Raw genomic sequence first — 12,294 nt, forward strand, 5'->3', positions numbered from 1 at the left:
AGATGGATGGTATTAGGAGAGCTGTGACGCATGGGATATCATCGAGGGCTTGGTGATGTGTCCTGTGAGAGTTGTTGGCAAAGCAGGGAAGCACTTTTATATTGATCCCGGCCCAAGGATGATCACAGATGCTTGGAGCCTTTGGTTGTATGGTGGATGCCCTATCACGTACTTCCATTGGGACCCTGATGAGTGGATGTGGAGGGATGCTAACCAACCCGATGAAAAGCATGCCTTTCTTCACTTATATTGTGCGCAGTGCCAAGCACTTGTCCTAGAACACATTCACACAGTCCCTACTCTTAGGCCTCATTGGGAGGCTTATGATATCACACATGACATTCAGAACACTTCTTAAAGGAGGTGGTTGTTACGTACCCAACCTAACCCTTGGGGTTAGGGACTAATATTGCAGGGTTAAGGGAGCTCTAGGATTAGGAAAAGCACATGGATTCAGGTGGCTAAGATTCACATTTAATAAATCTAATGTTATTGGCTAGGACAGTTATTTATAGTAGCAATAAGCATTATATAAGTGAGTCTTGGGTTATAATTGATTCAGTGTGGACTGGACATAGATCAAGAGGCTTACGCCTGCCATGGACATGGAGGATCATGGGTAGTGTCGCCATGATCCGGACCAAGAGGCTTACTCTTGCCATGGCCATGGCAGTTCACGTGTAGTCTTGCTGAGGGCCCCTGTGGGCAAGCATTGGTGGTATGTGACATCAGGGCTCACTTCTCACATGCACTCTACACTGCAGTACATGGTGACAAGCTCGCTCATCATCAGTGCATCTTGTATATCAGTAGGAACCCTTTTAGGATATGATTTTGTCGTATGCTGTGGCCACATTGTAAGCCCCACTCCGGGATATGTCAAGCACGAGCTACGTAGGTCTTTCCTCAGCCATACGGTGTGAGTCAGGTCAGCTAGTCAGTCAAAGTCCTCTTACCCACTTCAAGAGAATCATTCATGCATGTAGCAATCAATAGAATCCATTGGGTTTGCATTAGGTCATGGTTTGCATTGCATAGCATTCATTTCATGTGCATGTGAACCTTTCATTAGCCTTTCTACCCTTTGCTTAGCATTATAACCATTGCTAGTCTAGTCATGTAGCCACCTTGGACCATCAAGGCTGGTCGGTTTGCTGAAGAGAAAGTCGGTTTGCTCTAATACTACACAACTTGCTATATATGCTGATTATAATGCTTTAATGCTGCCAACTGGTCATAAAGCTGCCGACTGGCCCTTCTCATGCATATAAATACCTATCCCTTATTCATTCAGTAATCAAGGAATCATAATCAAGCAATCATCATCAAGGCTGAAGCGCATCCATTCTCTGCTCATCTCTTGCAGAAAATGCAGCTTCTACCCCCATTCCTTCTCTTGCGGAAAATGCTTCATTGACAGCCTGCATATACAGCCATCCATCGCATGCATATTCAGTCCCTCACAGCCATAGAAACAGTCCCCAATTCAGCCCTTCTCTCAGCCACAGATTGCAGTCCTCCTACATCCCCTTGGAAGAATGCATTAGCATCGAGATTGGTCATCATTGGTGCTTCTACAGTAGTGTACAGTCAGCCCTACTCTTGGTCTTCCGAAGGTCTTGTGTTTGGGTCATCTACACTCTCAAAGTTAATCTTGTAGTCATTCTCTTCAAAGAAATAAAGGAAATATTCCTAGCAATAGGAAGGGACCCTTCAGTGGATAACTGGGACCCAATACTATGAACGGATCTCTCTCTCTCTCTCTCTTTCTACTCTTAAAGTTTGAAGTGATAGTGGATTGCTAAAGACTCATGAAACTCAGGATAGAGAAGGCGGTGTGAGACTTTGTGTGTAAGCCTGGTGGGGCGTGCAGTGGCAGACTCAACCATGTGTCCAAGAGATAAATATATAAATAGAGGGGAGAGAGAGAAGAGAATAGGGATCTTGCACAGTACACCACATTGAGTTGGGAACACGTCCTGCCCCCTTTTAGGAATTTACTCAGGAACAATCCATGGGCACGTTGGCCAGGATCAATACAATCAATGAATACAAAACAAACAGATATGCTAATGTAGGATATCCAAGTGAGACACGAGATCTCTGATGCTGAGCACACCATGGGGATGACCCACGAGTATCTCTCACCGGGCTAGTACCAAATCCAAATCCAATGAATCCAAATCCAAGTCCGAGTCCAAGTCCAAGTCCAGATCCAAGTCCAAGTCCAAGTCCAAATCCAAGTCCAAGTCGAGATCCAGATCCAAATCCAAATCCAAATCCAAAATCCAAGCTCCATGTCTAAGCTCTGTGTTCCATGTCCAAGCTCTATGTCCAAGTTCCATGTTCATGCTCTATGTCCAAGTTCCATGTTCATGTCCAACCTCTATGTCCAAGTTCCATGTTCGTGTCCAAGCTCCATGCCCAAGTTATATGTCCAAGCTTCCAAAGATGGGTGGCTAGGCGGCCGCAGAGCAGCGGCAGCTCTGGGGTGACTGAGCTCGGGTTGGGCTGAGCAGTGGCGGTGGCTCTGAAGTGGCTGAGCTGGGCGGCGGCTGGGTTGAGTGGCGGCGGTGAGTGGATGAAGATGAGGGTCTCCTTGCTCTCCACAAGCTTGATACCCAAAACAAGAGGGCTCTAGCTTCTTTTATACTTGGGGAGGACCTTGCTTTTTGCCAAAACTCCATCATGCTTTTGCTTTGCCTTTTTATGCTTTTCTTTTTCCTTTTTGCCTTTGCTTTTACTCTTTACTTTTATTAATAAAATATTACTCAACTTTCGGTGCTTTGCTTTTCTGGCTTTAAGGCCTTGCTTTTTGGCCTTAGAGCTACTTTTTGAGAAAGCGCCTTTTAGCTTTTTGGTCCGGCTTAGTCTCCTCTTTTCAATGGTGCCCTTGGCTCATGGTCAACCCTATGACTTTTTGCTTTTTCTTGCTTTTTGACCAAGAATGGTGCTTTTTCTTTATGGACCCTGTTCCCATGTCTTCTTCCACCTGTTTGGTGTTCGGGCATGGATTTCATCATGTGAAATAGAGCTAGGAGGACCAAATAGTTACATTCTCTCTCTCGTATATCGTAGTTATCCTCAACTGCGGACCACAAGTGTTCCAAGCATGTCCATATCTTCCAAGTACATCCATATGTCCTTGGTAGAACAAGCTAGTCAGCAAACAAGTATGCATCATTCGCGTCTATTGGGTATTCCAGATACTGGCCAGGTAGTCTGGAGCCTGGGAGACTATCACATGCCATAAATCCAAGCATCGTCCACACATAAAAAAAGAGCATACAAATTCAAAGAAATTCAAACATACATCAGTATGCAATGCACAAGTAATGATCCTCCTATTCATGGATTGTCCTCTCTGGTTTTATCGAAACCGTGCTGAGCCATCTGGTTCCCAAGGAAACTGCTCAGACTATCCTCAAGGCCGTCTGGTCACTAGGAACGCCCGAGAGTTCTTCCATAGTCATATGGGCCATCTAGTCGCATTGACCGCCCGACTATGAGTTCCAATACAGTCATATGGTCACAATGACCGCTTGACTACGAAATCCAATACAGTCATCTAGGCCATCTGGTCGCAATGACCGCTCGGGTGCGAAATCCAATAGTCATCTAGGCCATCTGGTTACAATGACCGCCCGATTGCGAAATCCAATACAGTCATCTAGTCACAATGACCGCCCAACTATGAAATCCAAGATATCTAGCATCGTTGCCGTCCAATGGGTTATCTGGCATCATTACCTCCCATATACAAATCTCGTTCTGGCATCGTTGCTGTCCAATGGGTCATCTGGCATCGTTGCCACCCATATACAAATCTCGTTCTGGCATCGTTGCCGTTCAATGGGTCATCTGGCATCGTTGCCACCCATATATAAATCTTGTTTCTTGGGCTATCTGGCATCATTGCCATCCAACTAGAGCATATCCAAGTAACCATTATAAGCAGAATAATGATCAATTCTAGTCCAATATATATACAATGAAGAGGGCTAGAGGTATGATCCCTCCCTCTTGAATCTGTCTCGATTGCAAGACGTCTATATGTCTGTACTTCAAATATATATGGACCAACCGCTTCCTCATAAGCTTGAAGTATATCTGGATAGTCCTAGAAGTACTCACTCCTGTGGCATCCATTTCGTGTCCAATGGTAAACAACTCTCGAATTCCAAGAGGAACTTCTGACCAGTGTCCTTCCTCTTTTTCTCATAGAATGGAACACAATTTGTTCTAGCTCTTCCAGCTCTGGTGGATCCTTCAAAACAAGTTCCTCTGGAGGTAACCTGTACATGGTTTCAATAAACTACATGGAGAACATTATATATCTTCCAATGATTTGAAAGGTCCAACCAATGACATACATAGTTGATCTTCTTGGTATCTTGAAAGGTCCATATATCATCATTCCTTGAGTTTGGCAATTCCAAAGATAAAATCCATAGCAATATTCTCCCATAGATCATTCAATGGGTGCAATAATCCTGCTGGTGTTTGTCGATCAAACTTGATCTTCTAACAAACCAAACATTCTCGAATCATAAAGTTAAATGTTCTTCCTCATAGTAGGCCGATAGAAATAGCTCTCCAAAGCTTGAAGTGTAGTCAAGGTGTCTCTATGCCCCATGTAGGGAGGAGCATGGCACTCTTCAATTCCTTTGGCCTCAATTCCTTGTGTTACACACGACCTAAGTTTGTATCATAAGAAAACCTTACTTGATGACATAAAAAGTCACCAAATCTCGATTCTGCAATCTATTCCAAAACATCTTTGAAATCCTCTTTGGTGGCATAAGGATCCTTCATCAAAGTGAAATCCATATGGTAACCCATAGAAACCTCACGGCTCAAGGGTCTTCGAGATAGAGCATATGCTACTTTGTTGTCTTTACCATGGGTATGCATAATCTGAAAATGAAATTGAGCCAAATAACTAGCCCATCTTAGGTTGAGACATAAAGACCTAAACTTTGATGATCCGTCTTGATAACAAACTCAACACCCATAAGATAGTGCTTCCAAATCTTTAAAGCATGAATGATAGCCATCAATTCTTTCTCGTAAAAGGGTGCGGTCTTTTCAGCTCCTTGAAGTCTTCTACTCTCGGCATGGCCTTCTTGGTTCAAGACTGCTCCAATGCAATCTCCTGAGGCATCACACTCTACCATAAATGGTTTTGATAAATTTGGAATAATCAATACTAGTCCTTTGCTAGCATAAGACTTTAGTGCTTCAAAGGATTCTTTTTCAGCTTTGGCCCACCGAAATCCCACGGCTTTCTTTGTCAAATCATGTAGTAGACTTGCTACCACGGCAAATCACTTGATGAACTTCCTGTAATAAGAGCATAAGCGAAAGAAAACTTCGAACTACATGCACACTAGGAGATTATCCAGCAGTGGGAGAGCTAGTTGGCAGGTTGTCAACAAGAGATCCAAGCAAGAAAGGAAGCACATATAGTGGTAAGTCCATCCAGTTTATGATACCCAGTGCATTTGTAGGATTTGGTGTGATATATATATATATATATATATATATATATATATATATATATATATTTTCAACTGGCCTTTGGCCCAAGATCCTCTTATAGTTACCAAATTTTACCGCCCGTACACAGCTGCCCGTAGGTGCTTATTTATCCACCCATAGGCGATGCCTCCGAGGAAGCACCAAGGGGGGTTTTGAACCCAAGACCTCTTGGTCCTAGGCAAACACCTTCACCACTTGAGCCATCACCTCATTGGCCGATTTGGTGTGATATTATCCACATGTTCATGGCCACTTGGGCAAGGATTCGCGAATCTTTGAGGGCTATAGAGAGAAAACATGGCCAATTTATGAGAGAATGGGATCATGGCATTTGCTTTTACTCATCTCATATAGGGCCTTGCTGGTAACACAAGGCACCCAATTGGTTGAGATTTCCCCCTTGCTTGGTCTGAAATCTCTCTTTTGTAAATTTTTTTCATACTTAATAGAAGTCTCTTTTTTGGGGGAAAAAATGCCCTAGCTGTTGTATACCTAAGTGCCCTCAATAGCCTCTCTGCATTTCACATTCCAAATCTGCCAAGCTGTGATATTGGCAATGAGCTCCCAAGTCATATCAATCCTCTACAGAGGTGATCTATACTAGGTATGAGGAATATCCTCTAGCATGCAGTGTTGGGCCACACCTCTACATATCGTTATGGCAATGTCCTAATCCCTACCCTCGAAAACTATTTGTGGACCAGACTGAGTGAGCACTCAGCCAAGAAATAGAGCCCCAAGTAACATAAATGGTCTCTCTCTACAATCTGCATGAGCTGAGCTATAGAAGTGCGAATCCTCTGAGCAGCTCTACACTCCCAAATACAATGTTGCCCTGTCTTAGACACTACTTGGCATCTGGGGCAGGTGGGGTCTACTCCAAAACTAGCCCTCGAGTGGGAAGGCCACCATTTAAGAATAACCAAAAGAAGTGTGAGATCTGGTTCCTATTGTATGAATGCCAAAATCTCTTTTGAATCAATGGGGTGATGTTATAGCTTTCCAAGTGCGGCTTGAAAGTAGTTGTCCTCTAAATTTGCCCCAGTAGGGGGAGCCTAGCATTACAAACAATGTAGCTGAAAAAAGGTTTGCTCTTCATAAAATTGACTACATCAATCCACTCCCACCGACCAAGATCCCATAGAAGATATCTGATAGGACACCCACCATACAACCATAAGCACCAAAACCCATGGGTCACAATATCAACCAAAGGATCAACATGCCACTGCTTTCCTGAGTGGCTAACTACTCACTTGATGAAGGGCAGTGCCAAGAATAATCTTCAACGTGTCGCATTTCAACAATCTCAATCTTGGCTGGATAGAATAAAAAACATTTCAACAATCTCCAGCGTGTCACATTTCACAATCTCCATCCTCGCTGGATAGAATAGAAAATACGATCTCCCTCCTCATCCTGATCTAACAAGGCTAAGACCTATAATGGCACTCCTGTCCTATAGAAAACTCCCATCCACCTAGGATGATGTTGATCATGAAATGTGCCATTAATCCACTCATTAGGTATAGTTGCATCAATTTGATCGATCTGTCGAAGACTCCCTCTGATGTTTTGGGTAGATACAAGTCTCCGATGACCGCTAGCTTGCAAAGCAATGCCCCGCACTGAATATCCGGATCTACAATAGCCCCACTTCGTGTCTGGGGTGTAACACTTTCCCAAGCCACTCTAGCCTGGGTGTCTAGTGAACCATCCAAGCCTGATCAAAGAAAGTTACGGACCAATCTTCACAGAGCTGGCCAATGCATCCAAGAGAGAAGTAACAACAAGAGGCAATGAAACAAACTGACACAAGTACTTGGTTAACCACCAAATCTCTAAAGGCTAGACCCAATCTCCTAGAACTCCGATGAAGAAGTTTCTCCCTAATGCTCATAAGTACTAGTGCAAACTGTTGTGCAGGCGAAATATCAACCCAAGCTTGACACCCCAAATATCTGGCTGTACAACCTCTGTCAATCCAAGTAAACCTGAGCACTGCACCCCAATTGACTCTTTGGGAGTCACTAATCCAAAAACCAACTGACTTATGCCAATTAATGAGAGCCCTGCAGCCAAGAAAAACTCCTCCAAAGCAATCCAAAAGAAATATAAACATATGTGTGAGGCCTTGAGGAACAAAGCATTATCATCAGCAAGCTCATAGTCCAAAACCTCATCCTCACTGCGCAAGGGCAGACTCAAACCAAAAACTCCAGCAGTGGAGCGAAGAAAAATGCTCATAGCCTCGGCAACAATGAGATATAACAGGGGGCTAAGGGGCATCCCCGTCGTACAGTGCAAGAGATTTGGAAGCAATCACCTCTACCACCACATGCAAGAACACTACTGTGAGCATCCCGATACAAGCATGAGACACCTCTACTCCAATTCTCAGAAAATCCCGTACATCTAACACTTCCTTCAAGGAAATCCCAATCAACTCTATCGTATGCCTTCTCAAAATCTAGCAATAAGATGGCTAGGGGCTGTCATTAGCCCATTCAACCGCCTCCCAAAATGAGAAGATGCTATCAAAGATGCTTCTTCCTTGAAGGAACCCATTCTACGTATCATGAATCGAAAGGAACATAAACATAGCACGAATAAATTCCTCCCCCAATAGTAGCTTTGACTCAAGACATAAGATAAGATTTCTAAGTGTGCTAAGATCACAATTGACTCTTTGCAAGACACAAGCCAACAAACTTATGCCAATTAATGAGAGCCCCTACAGCTAGGCAAAACTCCTCCAATGCAATCCGAAAGAAACATAAACATATGTGTGAGGCCTCAAGGAACATAGAAGTATCATCAACAATCTCAGAGTCCAAAAGCTCATCCTACTTGCGCAAAGGAAAACTCAAACCAAAAACTCCAGCAGTGGAGCGAAGAAACATGCTCGTAGCCTTGGCAACAATAACAAATAACACGGGGCCTAAGGGGCATCCCTCTTGGACGAGAGATCACCTCTACCACCATATGCAAGCACATTAAAGTGAGTGTCGCGATACAACCATGAAACAACTCTGATCCAATCCTGAGAAATCACATGCATGTAAGGATTCCTTCAAGGAAATCCCAATCAACTCTATCATATGCCTTCTCATATGCAAGCACACTACTGTGAGTGTCCCGATACAAACATGAAACACCTCTGATCCAATCCCTTCCATCTAAGGATTCCTTAAGGACATCACAACCAACTCTATCATATGCCTTCTCAAAGTCCAGCAATAAGATGGCTAGGGGCTGGTTTCTTTCCTTAGCCCATTCAAGTGCCTCCCAAAAAGAGAAGATATTATCAAAGATGCTTCTTCCTTCAAGGAGCCTGTTCTGAATCACATCCTACAATACTAGCTGCAACTTCATGCTTACTGCGTTGGCGAGTATTTTGGGCAGTCCCAAGTAATGTGATAGGCCTCCATTGACCAATATTCGTCTTATCACCACCTTTTGGGATAAGGTGAATAAGACTCTCAGTAAGAGAAGAAGGCATATTCCCCATCCTCATGCTTTGGGAGTTTCCCAAGAAACAAGTGCCCAAGAATCAAAGTACCATTGAGCCTGCAAGTCTCCAAAGGTGACCCTACACATGACCCTAAGAAGCCATGCACCAAGTTGAAGTAAGGAGACCTATGATTTATAACCACCACTCTATGTCAAGTCAAGTCTAGCCAAACTTTAGTAAAGGATTTTTTTTCCACAAAAAGGCTTCTATAAGTATAATAGAAACAGAAAAAGAGCCAAGGCTCGTGTTAGCACAAACTGCTGCACACATGAGTGATGTCTGGTACCCATAGAAATCCAAGTAAAGCCTCTCTAGAGTCTAGACTGACTCTTAGTGTCCAAGGTCCGAAAATCAAATGGATTTGTCCCCATTAATGCTCTCTTGGCATCAAGATTGAAGAACAACCCTTATTTAAACAAGAAGAAAAAGGAAAATGGTGCATGGTGATGTACAGATACTACAGCAAGACACAAGCATCAGCATAGATTCGGTTTTGGCTATGGTGCCATCCTCCTCAAACCCTCGCCTCCCTCCTGGAGTCTGGTTGGGGTCACTTTTTCCCTCCTACCAATGCTAAAATTTAGCAGCATAAGTGATTAAAGGAACAAGAACTCTCACATGTTTTGTAGTGAGCTGATCCTTCACGAGGTGCTTCCTATTGCGGTTGGGAAGCCCTCCGATGCCCTGCACATTTCATAAGACAATCCTAATGGTAAAGATGTGGTTTTGACCCCAGAACGAAGTAAATGCTTAGCCGCCGGTGTCTGTGCCTGCCTCTCATAGTGCTGAAGGAAGTCACTCTGCACAGTCTCTGCATACGTGTGCAACCATGAGCGCCTTGCAAGGCATCATGATCAGATACATCATGTTGGACATCCTACAAAGCCTCATGAGAGGGTGGCATGTCCTGGTGTGCATCCTCATGATCGCCCATGCCATGTACATCCTGCGTACTGTCCAACCCCAACAGGAAGGGCTCAACAAGGTTATTCTGGCCTGAGGCATCATCCTTCTATGAAGATGACTCAGCAACTTCATCACGAGGGCCAGCCATGAGAGATGACTTGCCACTCCTGGCAGAACGCTGGCCAAGACAGCCTTAGGCTGTGTTGCCTAAGAGGCGCGTTTGTGCCATCTCCTCCAACCCCTAGCGATAGGGCAATCCCTAGCAAAGTGCTCCTGCTGGTGACAGACCTGGCATTGGTCAGGCCTACTTGCAATCTCCATATGTTGCTTCAATAGACCGATAGGTCCCGGATGCAGCACAAAGTCCTCAAAGCTCACTGTCACAAGCAAGCACCATTACCATGGGAACAGTGTCCGCCGAGGCAGTGAACACCTGGGCGGCACAGGTCAGGCCTACTTGCAATCTCCATATGTTGCTTCTATGGACCGTTAGGTCCCGTATGCAGCACAAAGTCCTCAAAGCTCACCGTCACAAGCAAGCACCATAACCATGGGAACAGTGTCCGCCGAGGCAGTGACCACCTGGGTGGCACAGGTCGGTTTTGGGTTTAGGGACTCCCCCAAGTCATGCTTGGTGTTGTGTGGGTGGGTAGTACTATGTCAGCCATCGTTTGCTCCTCTTCACCATCCAAGGACAGGACCCATGGAACTCACTCTATGGAGCCTTCTCTTCTCAAGATCTCACGAGTGCAGCCACTCCCCCAACCTACTGACTTGTACGGTCTACCACTCCATCCTTTCAGCCAATACAGATTCCCTTCACCGGGACCAGCTTTGGCACCACACCTCTGAGGTGGTCCACCAGTCCTGTCAAGCTCACCTCGACTGGCCCTTTACTGTCAAGGAGCTTGCCAAAGCTCTTCATGCTCTTCCCTGTGGGAAAAACCCAGCAATGGTGGGCTACCAAGATCTAGGATCTCTTGGATCATGGACTTATAATCATCCTTCATTCCTTCAATATGATTATGCACACTAAAGACTCTACAAGAGCGGGTCTCATCCACTTGACCATACGAAACTGAGATTATCTATGCCATCTAGACAGGATTTATCCAATATAGGAGCTTGGCGGATAACATCTTCACTTTTTAAGCGGCTTGGCACAGCAGAGTTCTGGGAGCAGGACCTTACATTGTCGCTTCTTGGCTTCCGATGATTGGTATGGATTTTTCAGCAGCCTAGGTACAAGGAGTCTCAGCTCTCTACTCTGCTGCTTACAGCCTAGTCCCTATTTAGGGGGTGTGGAGAGCACTTCTTGGTCTCCCGCTCAATTTGCCATGAGCACCATACCTTTTCTTGTTTACGGCGGAATCATGAGAAACTTCCTTTCAGCCCAGGATACAGGCTTGCAGGAACCATGCCTTCCATATTGTGTTCGCCTTATCCATGCAATGTACACTTATTTTTTATAAGCTCAATTTGATTATGTTGTGTTATTGCATGCAGGCTTTCATGGGCAGAGACACGGCTAGATGCTTCATTCCTTCCAGGTACAATAAAATGCTGTGTACTTTTGATAAAGGGTATGTTTAAGGTAAGGAAGCCTGCCTTAACAATAGAGTATCTTCATGGATTTGGCAGGCACTTGGATGGTGTTTTCCATCCTTGCTCTCTTCTGCTTCTTCACCATTATTGTTAGTTTTGAGCCAATTTTGCCACGGTCTCTGGATTACCCAAAACCAGAAACTTTTGGAGTTCAAAGCTTAACTTTGCAACGTCAAGCGTCCTTTCATATTTGAAAAGCTTTGAAGTTTCAATCATTTTGGTCCTTGGAGTCAAAAACCTTCTCATATATGTATACTAGTATGAAACGCCATGGTATGCCATGGAACTAAAAGATTGCATGCAGAGATGACATAGCCCAAAAGCATTCATTGTAAAGTTTGATGTTTAGAAACGATAGCATGACAAGTCAGATGATGATCTCTATACAAATTGATCGTGGGAGATTTTTTCAAAGAGAGCCTCATCCATATTACCCATGATAGATTTAACTTGAAATATTTCTTATTGCATTGAGAAACCAATCCAAGAGTAAGGCTTGTCACCAGAGAAGAGAACATGCCCTTGGAATGGTCTCGTATATCACCTCACCCTTATAGGCCTTTATTTTGATACATCCATCCCTTCTCATTTGAAAACAAGAGCTCTCTCTCTCTCTCTTTGACACTTCAGTACGACCAGCAGCTATGTATGGTGCAGCCTTTTGGAGCCAAGCCTAGGGAAGGATCAGTGGAGGAGCATAGAGAGGCTACAAGTGATTTTGTTGTCAT

The 12,294-nt window shown here is 44.3% G+C and overlaps 1 protein-coding gene across 11 annotated transcripts in view; it reads left to right on the forward strand.

The window, feature by feature from the left end:
• Positions 1-11,980, forward strand: part of LOC147634464 (protein ZINC INDUCED FACILITATOR-LIKE 1-like) — a 100,062-nt gene extending 88,082 nt beyond the window's left edge. For 9 of the 11 annotated variants that reach the window (XR_015266754.1, XR_015266752.1, XM_086803546.1 and 6 more), the window contains 2 exons: positions 11,468-11,511; positions 11,603-11,980. Coding sequence is in view for 7 of the 11 variants with exons in the window: in XM_086803539.1 (XP_086659665.1) it covers positions 11,468-11,511; positions 11,603-11,760 (202 nt within the window). In the remaining 4 variants the exon portion in view is untranslated. Of the gene's footprint in view, positions 1-11,467; positions 11,513-11,602 lie in introns of those variants that run through there. The other 2 variants (XR_015266755.1, XR_015266753.1) reach the window with 2 other exon arrangements.
• Positions 11,981-12,294: the final 314 nt, after the last annotated feature.

The sequence above is a fragment of the Cibotium barometz genome, chromosome 10 (genome assembly GCF_041138505.1).
Source record: "Cibotium barometz isolate CiBa-2024 chromosome 10, ASM4113850v1, whole genome shotgun sequence".
Lineage (NCBI taxonomy): Eukaryota > Viridiplantae > Streptophyta > Polypodiopsida > Cyatheales > Cibotiaceae > Cibotium > Cibotium barometz.